Source organism: Malania oleifera, chromosome 2, assembly GCF_029873635.1.
Source record: "Malania oleifera isolate guangnan ecotype guangnan chromosome 2, ASM2987363v1, whole genome shotgun sequence".
Taxonomy (NCBI): Eukaryota; Viridiplantae; Streptophyta; class Magnoliopsida; order Santalales; family Ximeniaceae; genus Malania; species Malania oleifera.
In genome coordinates, this window is record NC_080418.1 from 133,857,567 (window position 1) to 133,877,128 (window position 19,562).

The following is a 19,562-nucleotide window of genomic DNA, read 5'->3' on the forward strand; positions in this document are numbered from 1 at the left end:
AACCTCCTTTGTTTCCAAAGGATGGCTGAATCTGTTTTTACCAAGACTATGGGCCTGCTCAATAAGTTGTCCCAACTTAGTTAAAAAAGAAACTGCTCCTTTTTCAATCACCTGGCCTAGGTGCAAGAAGAATGCAAGACTTCCTGGCCGACTATTCTTCGTCTCATCTTCTCCTAGAACAACCCTTGCCGCTTCTGCTAGCTTCCAAGCTCCTTTGAAAACCCTAGAAACCTGGACTTATGGACATTCTTCTTCGATCGAACTGCTTTGGCTTCTGCAGCCTTTGGAGGTTCCTGACTGGTTGGCAACAGGTTAGCCATGGTATGTTCTGGCAGATTAGCAGCGACTGTAAGCTCAGCCTTGTCCATCTGAACCCATCTGCCACACGGACAACACCTATCTTCCTTATCAGCAACCATAACTCGATCTCCAGTGAGAACTTGACAATCGAGATTCTCACCTCCATCTATATTACCTTCCAGCACGACCTGCCTCCACGATCTGAAACGTGGCTGACCATCTGCAACTGTCTCACTCAAATCTTTTCTTAACTCCTTTGCCAAGTCACAGAAGACACTCGTGAAGCTTTGCCATCTCTCTCCTTTTGCACTGCTGGGAATGAACACAGAAAACCTCCTTTGATTCCAGCACAACCCTAACTCCAGGAACTTTCCCACCTTTGTCCACCTAATCGACAGCCAATAGTTTGTAATACCCTTGCGAAAACTCCAAAAACCCCTCTCCAACCAACCAAAAACTGACAACCCTTCGACAAATCATGAAACAACCTTTTCCGATTACCTAACCCATCTGTTATGAACAGCATTCCACGAGCATATGTGAACTTCCCTCACCATTGTCCAGATGCAGATCGAAGGATTTTCCTTCGATCTGAATTGCTTGGCTCATCATAACCTAAAACAATCTTCATTGCAGGAAATGGACCGAGGGGTGGGGAATAGGGTCATCTGGGCATCAGGGGAAGAGAGGGGGGGAGAGAGACGAATAGGGCCATCTGGGAATCAAGGGTTAAGGGTTTTTGGGAATGAATCCATCAAAGTGAACCAAGTTTATTGATAATTTGAACCAACGATTGCTGATTTATGCATATGGCCTACACTGCCATGTACTACCAACCTCTGAGGTACCACAAGATTTTAGCTGTTTAATATCAAAGTAGAAAAGAAATCAACGGGATAGCAAACGAACAATCCTGATATAAATACTCACAAGTTCCTCCCAAGCATCCATAACTATTTATTTGGCATATGCAAAGCCATATCCAGGCAAATCAACTAAGCAAAGCTTTTATCCAAGCTTGAAATAGTTAATGGTGTATAGAATACCAACGAGCAATTACACACAAATCCACACTGAAATTTTGGTTGGAATGTTATTTTATCTGAATTCAGTTTATAGTAATGGGATATTGAGTAGCAAACAATTGCCAATATTGTTGTTTTTCTGTTTGAATCACTACCTTTTTCATGGATATGCATATTTACCATTAGATTTTATTCATGCAATGATATTGCCCATTTTTTAAGATTCATGTCTCCTTTCATATCTTAGGTCACCAAATACCGAAAGCCAAGGAAAGTAACTTTATATTGGTTCCGTTACACGTGCGGGGCTGTTGGTCTCTCTGTCTGTTCAATGTGGCTCTTACGTCACAGCAGCTTAATGGGAAGTTCTGATATTAACAATTGGATTCACGAAGCAAAAGACTCAACAGTTAGCTTTTGGAATGACCACGTGGAGCAACCGGTGAGTTTTTGATTTTTCATTTGTTAGTTTCCTCCACTTTTGAATTTTGGAAAATTTGTTCTAAAAAAATAGGATGCTAGGCCACTTGTCACATGCTTTACTTGTCATTATGACTTTGAATCTGTCAGAACCTCTACATATTAAATGATGTTGCCTATCAATCAACATTGGTAGTTATTACCACTTACCCATCAAAGGAGGGGATGGGGGGAGACGGGATAGCATGGTAAATATTAATGTGAAAGATTATTTTGATAATAATTATAAAATGAAAGAATATTGATGTATTTGATGGCAACTTTAAGATTTTTACAAAAATGTTGGATATGCATTTGTATATTGTTAGATTACCACTTTACCTAAAAGCTTAAGCTCTTAGGATTGGACCAACAATGTATATCAAGCCTTAACACTCCCCAACATGCAGCCCGACAGCACGTGGAGAGATAAACAAACAATGAGCAACACCCATATTGGGGAAACAATATTTATTTTTTTTGACAGACTTACATCAAACACAGGCAACAAGACTAGAACCTAGGACCTCTTGGTAACCAGTTTTGGTACCATGTTAGATTACCACTTTATCTAAAAGCTTAAGCTATTAAGTTGTGAGCCAACAATGCATATCAAGCCTTAACATATATCAATGGTCAAAGAAAATGATAAAAGTGTCTAATGTGATGAAGTTCTTAGCATTAGGACAGAAATCTTGGACTTTGAAGAAACTGTTAAAAGAATTCAAATATTAGCTGGCACAGCTGTATAATTGAAACCAATTATAACCAAAAAATGTAATTATTTTGATGGTAATATCGAATATTAATATGGGTAGTCACTAACAGTAAATAAAATTCTAATTTATTTTGGAAATGTAAAGGAATTAGAGTGAACGTAGCACTTAAATGATTTGTTTGTTCTGTATAATCTAATGAGGAAGTAACTGTTAATGGTTATTTAGTCATTTAGCATTATTATTAATTGTTAGAGTTTGGTTTGTAATAAGTGTGAGTTAGTAAGGGTATTATGGTCATTCCTATTGTACTTGACATATATTATATATAGAGGGAGAGACCCCTCATTGAGTTTAGGTCTTCCATTTTACCAAATTATTCAACATGGTATCAGAGCATGATTTTGAAACCTAAACCCTAAGTGTTACCACTGCCATCAAAACCGAAGCCTAAAACCCAAAATCAGTTGCATGTCTACCATCATAGAAGATTTTTCAGCGATACTATAACCTTAGAAACAGCCAGCAGCAGCAGAAAGTTAGAGCAGTTGCTGGAACTTTCTGGGCGACACTGCCAGTTTGAGAACATCAAATCTCCACTATAGATTTGTCAAAACCAACACCATAATCACCCACAGACATTGCCGATCTGCTTCCCACTGAAATCCCACCTCCAGGCAGTGTCCCATGCACGTTCTGGACAAAGGCTGCCAGGGCTGACACCATGCGCCAGCATGTGAAGCCACTTTCAGGCTTTGTTTTTCGTGATGTTTTTTTTCCAAAGATCTCACCTTTTTTACTTGCTCATGTGTGGAACCCAAGGAATGGTTGTTTGATGCTTCGTGAAGCAGTATATCAATGGTTATTGAGTTTATTGGGTCTGAAAAAGTGGGATTTGCTGTGTTTTTTGATTCAATGTTCTAATTCCTTTCATATATCAAAATATCAAGCTGTTGGACATGTGTTTTGCTCAAAAATCCAATCCTTGTTGTGACCATGCACTCGTGGTAATTCGTTAGTTGTTGTTCGGTGTTAGTAACAGTAATTGATGACTTTCTTGGAGTAGTGGCAGTGCTCATAAGTTGTTATTGTGAGGCTGTGGCAGTGTTATATAAGCTAGTTGGTGATTTCTCCATGGTAGCTTCAGTGGTTCACTTCTCCAATTGTTCCAATGCTGGAGTTGCTTTCTTGGGGCCGTGTCCGAGTTTCCTGGTGCTGTGGCAGTCTTGTACTGATTTATTTGTGACTTGTTCATGGCTGGTCACCTTGTTTGTGGTTGTTCCGATTGTTCAAACAATTAATATTATGGTCATTGGTCTGAGTTTGTGAATGTTGGGATGGAGTCTGCAAATCCCAAAAGTATGGTTCCTTCGTTTGTCACTTGTTTGAGTGAATTGCGTACTGTGACCATTTTAGAGGAGGAGTATTAAAGGTTTCTACAGTATCAATCGTCTCAACGAGCATCTTATAAAATTGCGTCTTTTGCCTAGAAAGGTAATCCTACAATCTATGTCATTTGGTATCCTTGGGTTATCGATTCTGCTGCCACTATCCATATAACATATGCAACCAACTTCTTTTCTGATTTCCAGCATCCAAAAAATCTACATCAAGTTAGCCTTGCCGATGGGTGAGGTCTACTATTGCTGTTAAGGGAATAGGAACAGTAATTCCTACTCCGTCCATCTCTCTTTTTTCTGCTTTATACTGTCTAAAATGTCCTTTCAATCTCATGTCAGTTAGTAAGCTTACAAAGTCACTAAATTGTTCTATCACTTTCTTTCTTGATTCTATGGTTATTCAGGATCTGAAGACGAGAAACACAATTGACGCAGGATGTGAGGCTCGTGGACTTTACTACTTAGAGTTGCCTTCTCCATCCATTGCCTGCACAGTCGCAACTACACCACTTCAAATCCATTGTCTCCTTGGTCATCCATCCTTCGACAAGTTGAAATAGCTAGTTCCTACTTTGAGTTCTGTGTCTAATCTTGAGTGTGAGTCTTGTCAATTGGGCGAGCATCATCGTGTTCCCTTTGTTTCCCAAGTTGACAAACGAGTGGTTAGTCCTTTCGTGCTAGTCCATTATGACATTTGGGATCCTAGTTGTGTCATATCAAAGTTGGGGTTTCAGTACTTCATTACATTTGTTGATGACTACTCTAGGATGACCTGGTTATATTTAATGAAAGATCGTTCCAAGTTGTTTGGTATCTTTTATGCCTAAATAAAGACTCAATTTGATATGCCAGTCAGGATACTTCGTAGTGATAATGCTAAGGAGTACTTCAATATCCAATTCAGTACTTATATGACTAGCTCTAGTATGATCCATTAGTCCTCTTGTGCCCATGCTCCACAACAAAATGGGGATGTAGAGCCGAAAAACAGACATATTCTTGAAATCACCGATACCCTATTGTATCAAATGAATGTCCCTAAAGTTTTTTTGAGTGATGCTGTCCTCACAGCGTGTACCCTCATCAATAAAATGCCATACTCTGTCCTTGGTGGTAAAATCCCATATTTAGTTATCTTCCCTAAGGCTCCTTTGTTCTCCTGCCCTCCTCCTATATTCGGTTATGTATCCTTTGTCCATCAGTTAACTCCACAAATGGATAAGTTGGATCCTCATGCTATCAAATATATCTTTTTAGGTTATTCCTATACTAAAAAAGGATATCAATGTTATAGTCCTACTTTACATCGATTTTTTGTCTTTGCTAATGTCACCTTCTTTGAGTTTACCCTATACTACTCTGATTCTTTGAGTTCTGTTGACCTTAATGAGTCTCTTCCTCTGCCTTGCCTTCCAGATCCAAACCTAGTATCTATGCCCAGTCCTCCTACATCTTCATCCAGTTTGAGTCCTTCTCATTGCTTAGATAATCTAAATTTGCAAGTATACACACAGCGACTCAAAGGGGAAGTGCCTCCTCCAGCTTCTACTATTGTGCCTTCAGTTCCCTTGTCGAATGATCTTATTTCCCACGATGTTGATCCTCCTGTAGTTGTTCAAAAAGGTAAACGCACTTGTACCCAACATCCGATTTCTAATTTTGTTTGTTATGATTTCTTGTCACCCTTTTATTACTATTTTGTTAGTGCTCTGTCTTCTGTTGCTCTTCCAAAATCTTTTTTTGAAGCCCTATGTCATTCTGGGTGGAGGATAGCAATGGTTGAAGAGATGTGTGCACTACATGATGATGATACTTGGGGTTTGGTACCGCTTCCTCCTGATAAGTCTGTGGTTGGTTGTCGTTGGGTGTGCACTATGAAAGTCAATCTTGATGGTTCTCTGGCTTGTTTGAAGGTTTGCCTTGTTGCTAAGGGGTATAATCAAGTGTATGCTTTGGATTATTCTGACACATTCTCTCTGGTCGCTATACTTGCCTCAGTACATATGTTCATTTCTTTAGCCACCACTTGTCATTGGCTTCTACATCAGTTAGATGTGAAAAATGTTTTCCTACACGGTGATCTTCATGAGGAGGTATATATGGAGCATTGTTAAATTTCCACAAAATTATCAAAATTTTTTATTTCCGTCACCCTCGAAATCAAAATGGCAATCAATTTTTGTCTTGCATAATTTCGTCAAAATCTCAACGAATCATCCAAAATTTATCGAAATCTTGAAATTTGAGCGAAACTTGTCGAAATTTTAGCTATAAAATGAAATTTCCTTGGAATTCAAATGAAAGATTTAGGAGTGAAGTGAAATTTCTCTCTTCATTTATTTTATCGAAACAAAAGATTATTACAAGTGCTTTTGAAATTATATGAAAAAATAAACTTATAGCAACATTTTATTTAACCATTCATTTCTTAATTATAATTATTTGTATACTAAATAATATTTAAATGATTTATGAATTTCATTTGTATTAATTGAATACGTTTAATGTACATTGCAAATATGTTTGATACACATACTATATTACAAATTTTCCACCATATACACAACATAGATGTATTTAATTTGTAATATATGAGTCCTAAAACTTATATTATTATGTTTTGTTAACCATTTCTAAAGTTTCACAAAGAATTCCATGCTTTACTTCTGATTTTTGTTATTTTTTAAAATCGAAATCGAAATTGACATCAAAATTGAAATTTCCATGCTTTATCCAGGCTTGTCTTTCTAGTATTTCTTTATACTTTCTTTCAATTTTCAAGGTTCAGGTGAGGGTTGCTAATAAGATTGAGAAGATTATAAGGGATTTCTTATGGTTGGGTAGGGGGTTTTAGGGATCATTTGGTAAGTTGGGGAGTTGTGGGTAGGTCTAAACAGGACGGTGGTTTGGGTATTGGAAATTCTTTGTCTAAAAACACAGCTCTTTTGGCTAAATGGCTTTCCGCTAGAGAAGTCTTCCTTGTGGCATTTAGTTGTTAAAAGTAAGTATGGATTAGACAAAAATGGGTGGGATGCTAATTTGAGATTTAGATGTTCTTCGGAGAGTCCGTGGAAAGCTATCTCTCAGATTTACCCTCTCTTCATCCCCCATATTAAAATCCTAGTGGTTGGAGGTGTTAAGATACATTTTTGGAAAGACCGTTGGTTGGGGAATTTTGTTTTGTCTACCTCTTTTCCATGCCTTTTTCGCTTGAGTTTAGGGCAAGATGATTCCTTTTTTCCTTTTGTTGTTGATCCAAGTGGTCCTTTGCCTTCTTTGGATTTCCACTTTCATAGATTGTTAAATGATAAGGAGATGGCAGAGCCATCCTTTTTGCTAGTCTTGTTGAATAACTGTCGTTTTTCTTTACAAGAGGATATACGGTCTTTTTCTTTGAATCCTTTGGGGGTATACTATTGCAAATCTTTTTGTGATTTTTTGAATAGGTCTAATTTACCTTTTGCTCTTTATAGTTTCGTTAGGAAGAAAAATTTCCCCTTTAAGGTCAAGGCTTTTATCTGGTTGTTTGTGCTTGATAGAATTAATACCAAAAACTTGCTACAAGTTAGGAGTCCTTTGAAGGCTATTTCTCCAGACATCCGTGTTCTTTGTTTTAATTGTTCATAATCTTCTTCACATTTGTTCATTCATTGTTACTATTCTTGGAGTGTTTGGAACAAGTTATTTGGTATTTTTGGCGAATGTTGGGTGAGTTCCGAGACAGGGGAGGACTTTTTGGCAGTGTCTTTTGCTGGTTTTGGCAGGAAAAAGGAAAGGGTAGCACTCTGGAAATGTGATTTTTTTTTTGCAGTCTTTGTGGGGCTGGATGGAGCGTAATGCACGTATTTTTCTAGGGAAGAAGCGCTCTTTTGCTGTTTTGGGAAAAGATACACTATTTGGCTTTTCTTTGGTTTGTGGGGCAGGGGAGTTTTAAGGGGGTGAGCTTTTCTGATATTCAGCGCGATTGGCGTTGTGTTGGTTAAAGACGCCTTTGAGGAAGATGATGTTTCAGAAGCACTGGTTGAAATGTATAGAGATAAAGCACATATTTACAATGGCTTTTCTTTTCCCCCATGACTGGAATATTTGAGAAATATTTTAAAGGTGTTTAGTGATTTAAAAAATAATAATAATAATAATAGTGTGATTGGGAGAAGTATCAATTTGAATTTTTGAACTTTATTTTCACTTGTTCGTAAGAAGGATTGAGCTAATAGACGTAGGGATCTTCTGCCCAGCAATTATTGGAGTTCTTTTCAGAGGGTGGCTGGCTTTTTGATTATTTCTCACAAACATAATGCTTTTCTTGGTGATTGTCAGATTCTAGATGCAGCTTTGGCAGTAAATGTGGTTATGCAAGTAACCATTAGAAGAGGTGGCAAAGGTGCTTTTTTGAAATTGAACTTCAAAAATCTAGTGATTTGTTAGTTGGTGTTTCTTGGGTAAGGTTTTGGATAAGAAGGACATTGGGATGAGGTCGAGGAATTGGATTAGGGGGTGTCTCTTGTCTTGTCTATGGTTTTTATATTTTAGTAAATGAAGAGGCCAAGTAATTTAATTCCTTGAATTAAACTAATAGGGTATGGAATTATTGTCAAATACATAGTACATTCATATTGCCCATCATTATGAGCATGACTCTATAAATGAGATTAGAACGACTTTTTCTAATCCTCATTTCACCCTTGGCTAAGGATGTCTCTGTGTCACATCTATCAGTAACGGAGGACATTCTCTCTTTTCACTAAAAATGATAGATCTTGTACAAAGAACAACCAATTGATTGGCAGTAAGACTAAATTTTTAGATATTGTTAACATGGTTATGCTTAATGTACTTGTTCTCTAACAAGCACCCCTAAGGTTGTCTTTGTATCTCTGCACAATTATCTTGAGAGTTAAGTCTAGTCATTCTTATCATGCAAGTGTAACATATGCCTCCCTTATTGTGGATTAGAATGGTTTGTTCTTGCTTCTCTTTTGGTTTTAACTTCAGAGTGTTTTGGGATGTTTCACTGAGATATACAAAGGGATGGAGGGCTGTTCACTATAGGTCAATTTTTCTTTTTGAACAGCAAAAGAAAAATTATTAAGAAAAAGAGTACAAAGTAGAAGATAAAGGAGGACATGGAATCTTTCGAGCTAAATAAATAAATAAATCCTAAAGCAACTAATTCACCAAAAAAGAAAACTATTTTCAAAAGACCCATCGTGGTCCGCCCTTTCCCCAAACCTTGCATATGCGGGAGCTTTGTGCACTGTGCTGCCCTTTTTTTTTAAAGAAAATTTTATTGTTCTCACCGACTGAAAAATAAAATATGTTTAGTACAAATCAGTACTTGAAATAATTTAATTAGTCATAAGGAGGTTTTTGCTACAATTATAAACGTGTAGGGTTTTTAGGTTTTGTTTTTAGATTGCTGCTTTACTAAAGTATGAAATTATTTCTTGAAAATGATGGGTCCGCCCCTTCCCCGGACCCTGCCTATGCGGGAGCTTTGTACACCGAGCTGCCCTATTTTTTTTTTAAAGTGATGGTGATAAACTTTTGAATGCTATGTGCATGCACATGTTTCTATCTCTGTCTTTCTGTGGTTACATGCATGCATGTGCTTGTGGATGTGTATACACCCCGGAAATAATTGGTTTGTTGCAGTATTACTATCTTATTGTGTCCAATTAAGGCATCTCGGAGTATTTTGTCTGTGCATATTTGTAGAGTGCAGAAAAGTTTATATGAATACTTTGAACCTTAATTTTTGGTCTTTTGTTCATCAGCTTTTGTCCATTAGAGATGAACTTTTTGAGACATTCAGGAAGAGGGACAAAGGGGTGATGGAGCTTGAAGAAGTGCAGTTAACAGCTAATTCTTTGCACAGGTTACATTTCTTGTTTTTTTTCCAATGACACTCAAATAATTTTAATCCTGATTTAGGTTAGACAGAATTGAAATTTAACAACTGGCTATATTTAGTGCTGCTGAAAACTTGAAATTCAGTTTTTAGTCTTCAATAAGTTCCACATACTTAATATTTCATTTTTTTCAAGTATTCAGTACTGAATGTGTCCATTTTATTAGCGCACACAACAATTATGAAACAACACTAGCATTGCATGTTTAATCCAGTCACAAATACAAATACAAGCTCGAGATGATCCTAAAAATAATCTAAACTAGAGTTGTAGTGCGATGCTCTCCTTGAGGCGATAGTGTCCCTCGAGTCTTTGAACATGCCGAACATCTCCCTGTCGCTCTCTCCCTTCCTCTTCCTAGTTCTCTTCGACTCCAGTATACTTGGAAAAGTACAGCTCTTGCTCTCGAATCTGAACCCTAGCCAACTGTTAACTCCTCGAAGACATTTTTTCATCGCCATTCATCCTCCTCCCCATTCTCTATTATCAAAACCAGTACTGAATTGACTGAATCAAAGTCGACTCTTCTCCAACATCCTTCTTCCTTCAAGATCACTTGCAAAGCTGAAATCCAGTCGGCTGAATCGAAGTCAATTCTCCTCCGACGATATTCTCCTTCGGACTTCTCCTGCTCAACCATCAGGATTTCTGATAACACACATAGGTTTATGCTACAGTTGTCACCTGGGAGGACCCACCTTATCCTCAGTTTTTTCAATGTTGCAACCCTTTCTCGGACTCGATTCCCATCTCTTTGAACCAGAGAGATTGAGAGCTAATCTACAGCTGTGGTCTCTGTATATATCCCTTAACCCAGTCCTTTCTACTTTCTGTCTCGTCACCTCCATCTTGTTCGAACTTGGCAAGGGATGGGAGTTTGCTATGTTCAAAACTGAGAGAAAAGTGATCTCAGCCATACAATTGAGCTCAGCAACCTATCATATCACAGAATATGCAGGACAACATGTATCTTACATTGTGTTAAAGAGGGAGGAACTCGTGTGGGTCCTAAAGATTGGATGTCCTCTGTGAGGCTGACGATGGGACTGCTATTAATCATCGTGGTGCCTGTTTCACAAAGGATGGAAACAGGGAAGACTGAAGTTTTTTGAAAATGGCATGGGCAGGTTTGTTCGCATTGAGAAGAATAGTTGAAAGTGTCTCCTTGATGTTCTTATTCCTGAGGGTGACTAGAAAACTGGATGGAGGGCCTTACTACTCTTTGGGAATTCTCGTTGCCCATGGGTAAGGCCTTCAAAGCCAACGAGGACAACTGGAGATGCTTAGATTGTGGCTGTTTGAGCATTAGGCCAGAGGAGAAGAGTAAGAGCGTGTTCCAAAGACTTTCCTTCGTTGATGTTACCAGAAATTTTTCAGCGACAAGGTTTGATCCAGATATGGCTCTCATTCGCAGGAAAGAGTTTTTTTTTTTTTTTTTGGGGGGGGGGGGGGGGGGGGGAGGGATCTATCCTAATAGAAATCCCAACACCATACGAGAAACTGGACAGGTCGCAGGGGAGGTACTAAATTTATTGGGTTGCCTTTCGGCAGGAAGAAAGGATATGAGAAGGGTGGACTGGAGACTTTAAGGCTCAAAACTTATGGGAATAAGACATCTAAGTCAGTGTGGGTCATCAATGAAAAAGCTACTGTACCAACAGGGGATGGTGGAGTATAGTCCAAGAGAAGCAACAACCTAGAGTAAATTTCTCAAGCCCGTTGGGTCTGCAGAATGCAGCAATCTCTATGGAAAGCAAAGGCCCAGAGACCAATTGCAGTGAAACAGTGATCCCCATGATCAGCAGGGAGCAAGCAGAGACCAGCAATCAGTTGTCTCCTTTTTTATTAGGAACAAGGGAGGATAATGAAGTAGAAGAGTTGTACTTTGACTTGGAAGAAGAGATGGCAGTATGGCTGAGTCTGAGAAGGAACTATTGGTAGATCAGATGACAGCAGATCTAGAAGACATAGAAGAGGAGAGTTTAATTCAGCTTTTTGCTGAAAACAATGGAGATTCTCAGGGGAAGGAGATCCTTAACAGCAAAAATTTAGTTAAGCTCCCACAGGGTTCTGAGAGAGATTGTCTTCAGCTGGATCCTAAGATTGCACAAGCAGGTATAAATTTTATTAACTATTATTCTGATAATTTGCTAGCTTTAAACAATGAGGGGCCTTTGTCTTCCAATCCAGCCTTGGGCCCAATATTTCTCCTGTGTTGAAGTCGATTATTCCTTCCAGTGGTGTTGTGGGTGATGTGTCTGCAAAGGGTGATCTTTCCACGGTGGATCCTGGTCCATCTAGAACCAGTAAAGGTATCCTCCCTCTTCCTTCTCAACTCTCTCTTTCTTAGGACACTTTATGCCACAGGGGGTACGTAATAAAGGGGAGGGCTATGGGGTTTGCTTTGAGAGTAGTGAGAGAGACAACCTAGACCCACATAAACTCCTTGGGGACTTAGGTCTAGAACTTTTATACTATGCTGGAATTTTGGTGAGAGTGGGTTTAAGCCCTAGGACTTACAAGAAAAGGAAAAAGGAAGTTCATAAAGAGCTAAAGAACCTTGTTTCTTCGATTAACTATGAGGGAGGTAAAGTGCTGGGGAAGGGGGGAAAGCACGTTAAGTCATGAAGATTGTTAGCTTGAACTTTTGGGGGACTAGGGGGGGACTATGGAAAGGATTTTGATTGAGGAATTGTTGGTCAAGGACTCCCTGGACATTGTCCTCCTCCACGTAACCAAATTGGAAACCATAGAGGGTAATTTGGAGTGTTTGAGGGTGTTGCTATAGGGATTGGGAATATCTACCCTTGTTAGTGCCTCTGGAGATATCCTTGTCATGTTGAATTCTCATGATATATCTAGACTGGACGCATTAGGAGAGGAGAAGGTGGGGGGGGGGGGGGGTCCCTTTCGGTGATGTTTTAAGTTAGTGGGGGTCCCGTGCGGTGCTGTTTTAAGTGAGAGGGAGGGGTTAGTGGAGGGTATCGTAAGTGTATGGGCCTTCTAGACCAAATCTTAGGAGTGTTTTTTATCCAAGATCTACTCTGTTTATGGATTCTGTCCTCCTAGGTGGACAGTGGGAGGGGATTTTAATGTGGTAAGATTTCCTATAAAGAAGACAAAAAGAGAAAAAAGGGGGGGGGGGGGTGCGAGAATGCATCTACAAGTATGCATAAATTTGACTCATTGATTAGGGGTTGTGTTTTGAGAGACCTCCCACTGGGTATCTCTTCTTTTACATGGTCTATTTTTTTTTTTTTTTTTGGGGGGGAGGTGGGGGGGGGGGGAGTGACGCTAGAGCAGTTGCTGGTAGATTGGATAGATTTTTTTATTGCAGGGAATCGAAGGACGAGTTTCAGAATACCACTTATTGTACTCTCTCTAGGACCACATTTGATCACTTTCGTATCTTGTGGGAATCTAGTAGGGTGGCGTGGTCGCATGGGATCCCACTCCCTTTAGGTTTGACTCGTTTGAGAACATATGGCTGGATCATGTGACTTTTAAACCTTTGGTCAGGGAGTCTTGGGGAGGATATGGAAAGGGGTTGGGAAGGTTTTAGATTCATGAAATAATTGAAACTTTTGAAGGAGAAGTTAAATGCTCAGAATAAGGAGATCTCTGGGGATGTTGGAATTAGAAAATCTAGACTCTTGGGAGAGTTGGCCCTCTTGGATAGGAAGGAGGAAGAGTCTATTCTCTCGTGTAGCCAGGAGATAAGAAGATTTTATTTGAAGAACGAGTTGGAAGAGGTGATCCTTTAGGAATTGAGGAGTTGTAGGAAAAATATTAATTTAAATGGGTTAAAGAAGGTGATTGTAATTCTTCTTTCTTTCACAGGTTAAATAAGGGCAAGAGAGTAAAAATTTGGTTAGGAAGTTAGACATAGGGGGAGGGGTAGTCACTAGTGATCAAGGTCAGATTGCATTTGCTTTTACCACCTTTTTCAGACTTGTATTTGAAGGAGGATTAATGTAGACCAATGTTAGAGGGGTTGGATTGGAATCCTATTTCCGTTGATCAAAAAAGTTGGTTAGAGAGACCCTTTGAAGAGGAGGAAGTGAAGGGGGTGGTTTTTGGTATGGATAGGGATAAGGCCCTAGGCCTAGATGGGTTTAACATAGTGTTTTTTCAAGATTGTTCAAGGTTGTTAAGGGCGATTTGTTGAAAGTTTTTACTGAATTCTTTGGGAATGGATTTTGAGCAAAAGCATCAACTCCTCTTTTATTGCCTTGCCTAAAAGGTCCATATTTATTAATTTTGAGGATTTTAGATAGACCTATTAGCCTTGTTTCTAGTGTTTATAAAATTATCACTAAAATATTAGCTAATAGGACAAGTAAGGTGCTTGTTGATACCATTTCTATTGCCTAGAGTGTGTTCATGGGGGGTAGGCAAATAGTGGACGCTATACTTGTGTCCAATGAGGTGGTGGAGGATGTTCGTAGGAATAAGAAGAGGAATTTTGTCTTTAAATATGATTTTGAGGAAGCCTATGATAAAGTGAGTTGGAGATTCTTAGATAAAATTCCTTAATAGGAAGGGCTTTGGCGAACGTTGGCATTGGTGGATTAGGGGTTGCTTGTCTAATGTATGGTTCTCGATGATTATTAACGGTGAGCCAAAATCTTGGTTTAGAGCGTCTAGGGGTGTTAGACAAGGTTACCCTTTATCCCCATTTCTATTTGTTCTTGCAACTAATGCGTTGAGCAGAATGGTGGATAAGGCTGTGGAGAGGGGGTTAGTTAAAGGTGTAGAAGTAGGGAGAGGAGTGGTGCTTTCTCATCTTCAGTTTGCTGACAGCACGACTTTCTTCCTGGACGATCATAGCCCTTCCTTTAGTAGAATTATGGGCATTCTTCAAATTTTTGAGAGGGTGTCAGGCCTTACAATTAATATGGGGAAAAGTGGATTAGCAGCTTTGAATGTGCCCATGGAGCAAGTGAGGGAAAGGGCCACTGAAGTGGGGTGTGACATTCTAGATTGGCCTATCACCTACTTAGGGGTCCCCTTGGGGGTAACCCTAAAGTAGCAGATTTTTGGAATCTAGTAGCGGAAAGGGTGACTAAGAGGTTAGATGGTTGAAAGGGGGCTCTTTTCTCTTTAGGGAGTAGAATAAACCTTGAACTAGGCTAGTCTTTCTAGCATTCCATTATATTTTCTGTCTTTATTTAGGATTTCGATGGCGATTGCTAGCAAGCTCGAGTGAATCATGAGAGACTTTCTGTGATCTAGTAGGGGGGATGACAAGGACCACTTTGTCAGTTGGGTTGAGGTTTGTAGGTCAAAGAAAGAGGGCTTGGTCTAGGCAAGTTGGTGGCTAAAAACACGGCTCTTTTAGCTAAATGGCTATGGCATTTTCCCCTTGAAGAATCATCCCTTTGGCATAGGGTAATAGGAAATAAGTTCTGGTGGGATGAGAAAAGATTGGATACCCATGTTAGTTTAAGATGTTCTTTGAGTAGTTCGTGGAGGTTCATTTCTCAGATTTATCCTTCTTTCATCACTCACACTAAACTTGAGGGAGGTGGTAAGGGGCTCTCGAATTCGTTTTTGGAAAGATCCTTGGCTGGGTAACGCATCCTTATCCAATTCATTCCCTTATATTTTTTGATTAAGCTCCGAGCAAAATAAAGCTATTTCTTTCTTTGTTGGGGATTTGAGTAGTCCAATGATTTCTTGGAATCTCCACTTTAGGATACCTCTTAATCATAGGGAGATGGTAGAGCTGTCTTCTTTGTTTTCTTTATTGAATGGGAGTAATCTTTCATCAGGGAGGGATGTATGGTCCTGAGCTTTAGATCAGTCAGGCATGTTTTCTTGTAAATCTTTTTTTGAATTCTTGACTCACTCCAATTCTTCTTTCCTACTCTATCATTTCATCTGGAATGCTAAGGCTCCTCCAAATATTAAGGCTTTCATCTGATTGGTTGTGCTCAATAAAATTAATACTAGTAACTTGCTGCATATTAGGAGACCTTTGAAGGCTCTCTCTCCCGATGTATGTGTGCTTTTTTACAAAAGTTCTGAGACAGATTTTCATCTTGTTTTGCACTCTGAATTTTCCTGGAGGATTTGAAATATACTTTTTGGTATTTCTGGAGAGAGCTGGGTATGCCCTTCTTTGGTTGGTGAATTCCTAGTTCTATTTCTTTCAAAGGCTTTGGTAGGAGAAAGGTCAAGGCAGTCCTATAGAAGCGTGGAATATTTGCAGTTTTATAGGGGTTATGGTTGGAGGCTTGGAGCGTAATGCAAGGATATTTAATGGGAAGAAATTAAATGGGGTGCTGGTTAGGGAAAAAATTCAGTATTTGGCCTCATTGTGGTGTGCTGATTTGGGTTTTTCAGAGGAATTAGTTCCCACGAGTTACATAGAGATTGGAGGAATGTTTTGGAATGCTGATTTATTATTTTTTAGCTGTTTTTACTGGATAATTCCAGGCCTTCTTTCAGAGATGTCTCATTCTCCCGCGTTAAATTCTCTTCCTATGATTGAAGTTTTCTTTTGTTATCCAAAAAAAAAATACAAATACATGCTGTGTGCCCTGTGAGTGGCCCATTATTAATTATCTTTGTTGCTTTTTGTTGCATAAATGTTTATAGTGGTTAAAGCATATGCACCAAAAAAGTCCCTAGCCCCTGCTATAAGTGGGAACCCTGTACTGGTTCGACCTTTGTTTTCTTTTATTGTTGTGTTTGATAATTTGTGTAGATTATTTCTTCCGTCAAGGTAATAGTCTTATAGACCCTATTCATTATTAACTACAACATTGATTATGACAGGTTTTAACATAGGATATGAAGCTGACATTAACGAATGCTTCTTTTTGGGTAAATAAAATCCATAAAAAGAGGCAAAAAGGGACAATTGCATCTCCAACCTAAATCCATCTTCAATCTATCAGCCAAGAAATTAACATTTCCGAAACTGTGCTTGACATAGACCAAGAAGTGCCAAAATAAAAAGAGAATACTGGCTCCATTAACTTCCAGCTACATTTTTTTTTTTTTTTATAGAAAAAGAAATTCATTAGATAAAGAAAGAATGTACAATCAGAAGAAAAGACATGTCCTTAATGAAATTTGGGAATCCCCAGGAAAACCAAGAAAGAAAAAACACAAAAAAATAAAAGACAACAAAAGAAAATCAGCACGCCCTAAGAAGAGACTGCCAGTCACGCTGAACATCAGAAATACACATCCCCTTGAAATTTCTATATCCCACACACCATAAAGAAGTCATAAAAAGAACCTTTTTCCCACACCAACCAATATGGTAACTTCTTCCCTGAAAATATATGCAAGTTACTTTCCTTACACTAGCCCTAAAACTCTGTAAATAAAACACAATTCCATAATGCAATTCCTTCCTTCTTCCACCCAAACCCCTCAAAAGCAATCACCAAGAACTCTTCCACTGTTCTAGGACAAGCTCAGCTTTCTTCAAAGTAATTGAATAACTTGTTCCAAACCTTCCATGCAAAATCGCACTGCAAGAAAAGATTTGAAACAGATTCTGAACAATTAAAGCAAAGCATACATATATCAGGAAGGAGAGCCTTTAAAGGTCTCCTCATCTGCTGCAAGCCATTAGTATTTATCCTATTAAGCACAACCAACCAAAGAAACACGTTGATTTTTAGGGGGGATTTTGACCCTCCATATAACCTTGTAGAGTGGAAAGGAGAAATTTGTCCCAACCAAGAATTCATAGAAAGATTTGCAAGGATAAACTCCCAGAGAATCCAACAACCAATATAGACTATCACTTTCAGCCCTACAATTATTCAACATAACCAACAAAGAAGATAAGTCATTAGTTTCCCCATCATTCTAGGCTCTCCTGAAATGAAAATCCCAAGAAGGAAAAGGATGGCCCGAGTCTACACTAAACAAAGAAATGGGATCATTTTTCCGTGAGCTCAAGCGAAAAAGGTGAGGAGATGAGATGGACAGAACAACATTCCCCATCCATAGGTCTTTCCAAAAACGGATATTACAGCCCTTATCCAGAACAAATTTTGTATAGGGAATAAAGAGATAGCTTTCCATGGGCTTTCCGAAGAGCATCTAGAACCCAAATTAGTATCCCATCCATTCCCATCAAGTCCACATTTACTTTTGATAACTTTATGTGACAATGAAGAAACCTTTAGTGGGAACCGCCAAATCCATTTAGCCAGAAAAATCATGTTCTTAGACATCAAATTTCCAAGACCCAAACCACCCTCCCTCTTAGTCCTACAAACCACTTCCCAACTCACCAAATGATCCCTAGAACCTGCTACCCTGACCAATGAAAATCTCTCATAATTTTCTCAATCTTACTAGTGACTCCCATTGGAATTTTAAAGATAGAAAGAAAATACAATGGAATTTTAGAAAGACAGTTCTGAATTAGAGTAATCCTCTCTCCCAAAGGAAAAAGGGCTCCCTTCCCCAACTCAGCACACCCAACATCCAAGGCTAATTCCGTAACACACTCTGCAGGCACATTAATAGCTGCAATAATACTCTTTCTCATATTAATCTTAAGCTCTGAGACGCTTTCAAAAATTTGAAGAAGATCCAAAATATTAAGGAAAGAAGGCTTATGATCCTCCAGGAAAAAGATTATATCATCCCCAAACTGGAGGTGCAACACCATGATCTCCTCCCTACCCACTTTTAGGCCTTTCACTAAACCTCTATTCTCCACCATATCAACCGACCTACTCAAAACATCAGCCACTACAAGCAAAAACGGAGAAAGAGGATCCCCTTGTCTAATCCCCCTCGTGGCCTTAAACCAAAATTTGGGCTTGCCATTCACTATCACCGTACAACCTTTCATCCATCCATGCCATCTCTCTCCAAACTCCTTCCTCACAAAAATCTTATCCATAAAGTTCCAGCTCACTCTATCGTAAGCTTTTTCAAAATCCAACTTAAAAACAAGCCACTTCTTCTTCCTCCCAATATCCTCAACAGTTTCATTTGCAATCAGGATTGCATCCACAATTTGTCTTCCCCCAACTGACACTATGGGCCTTTGAAATAGTCTCATCAAGCACCACACTTAACCTCTTAGCTAGCACTTTGGCGATTATTTTATAAACACTAGAAACTAGACTAATCAGTCTATAATCTGAAATCTTTATAGACCTACTTTTCTTAGGCACTAAAGTGATAAACGTAGAATTAATAGGTACGTGGCAGTGGAGTAAGGGATGATCTTCTTACTCATTGTTGCATTTGCGTATAAAACCACAACCAAAAATCATAATGTTCTGTTCCCTTAGATTGTCAACAGTCGATTTATTTTTTCAGCTTAATTGTTTGCAATGAAGTTTCCTAGGAAGTATCATTGAATTATTACAGTTTCATGGCAATGGATTGCAGGGAGATTGAGGTATATGTCAGTTCTTGGAACTTAGTAGCACTGCATTCATTTTCAAGATCTTTTTTTTGGGAGGGCTTGTGGTCAAAATCTCAGATGTTACACTATGTTTTGGCACGATTTCAGGCCTCAAATTGGTTTTATAGATATTGTGGGAAAACATGGTTAATAATTTGTATTCTATGATGTTTATTTTATATTTATATTGCAGCGAAAACATGGTTAATAATTTGTATTCTATGATGTTTATTTTATATTTATATTGCAGCTGTAAATAATGCTGCAAATCAGGCAACATGCTGGCGCTGAACATTTGCCTGAAATTCTGGCTACATGTTCCAGAAATTCTGGCAGCATTTAGGTGCTGAAAA

General features: G+C 38.8%; 1 protein-coding gene across 1 annotated transcript in view; it reads left to right on the forward strand.

Moving 5' to 3' along the window:
- The window catches only part of LOC131149407 (protein DGS1, mitochondrial), a 93,982-nt gene that overhangs the window by 31,231 nt on the left and 43,189 nt on the right, over positions 1-19,562 (forward strand). The window contains exons 6-7 of the mRNA XM_058099831.1: positions 1,573-1,767; positions 9,678-9,778. Coding sequence (XP_057955814.1) covers positions 1,573-1,767; positions 9,678-9,778 — 296 coding nt within the window. The remainder of the gene's footprint in view (positions 1-1,572; positions 1,768-9,677; positions 9,779-19,562) is intronic.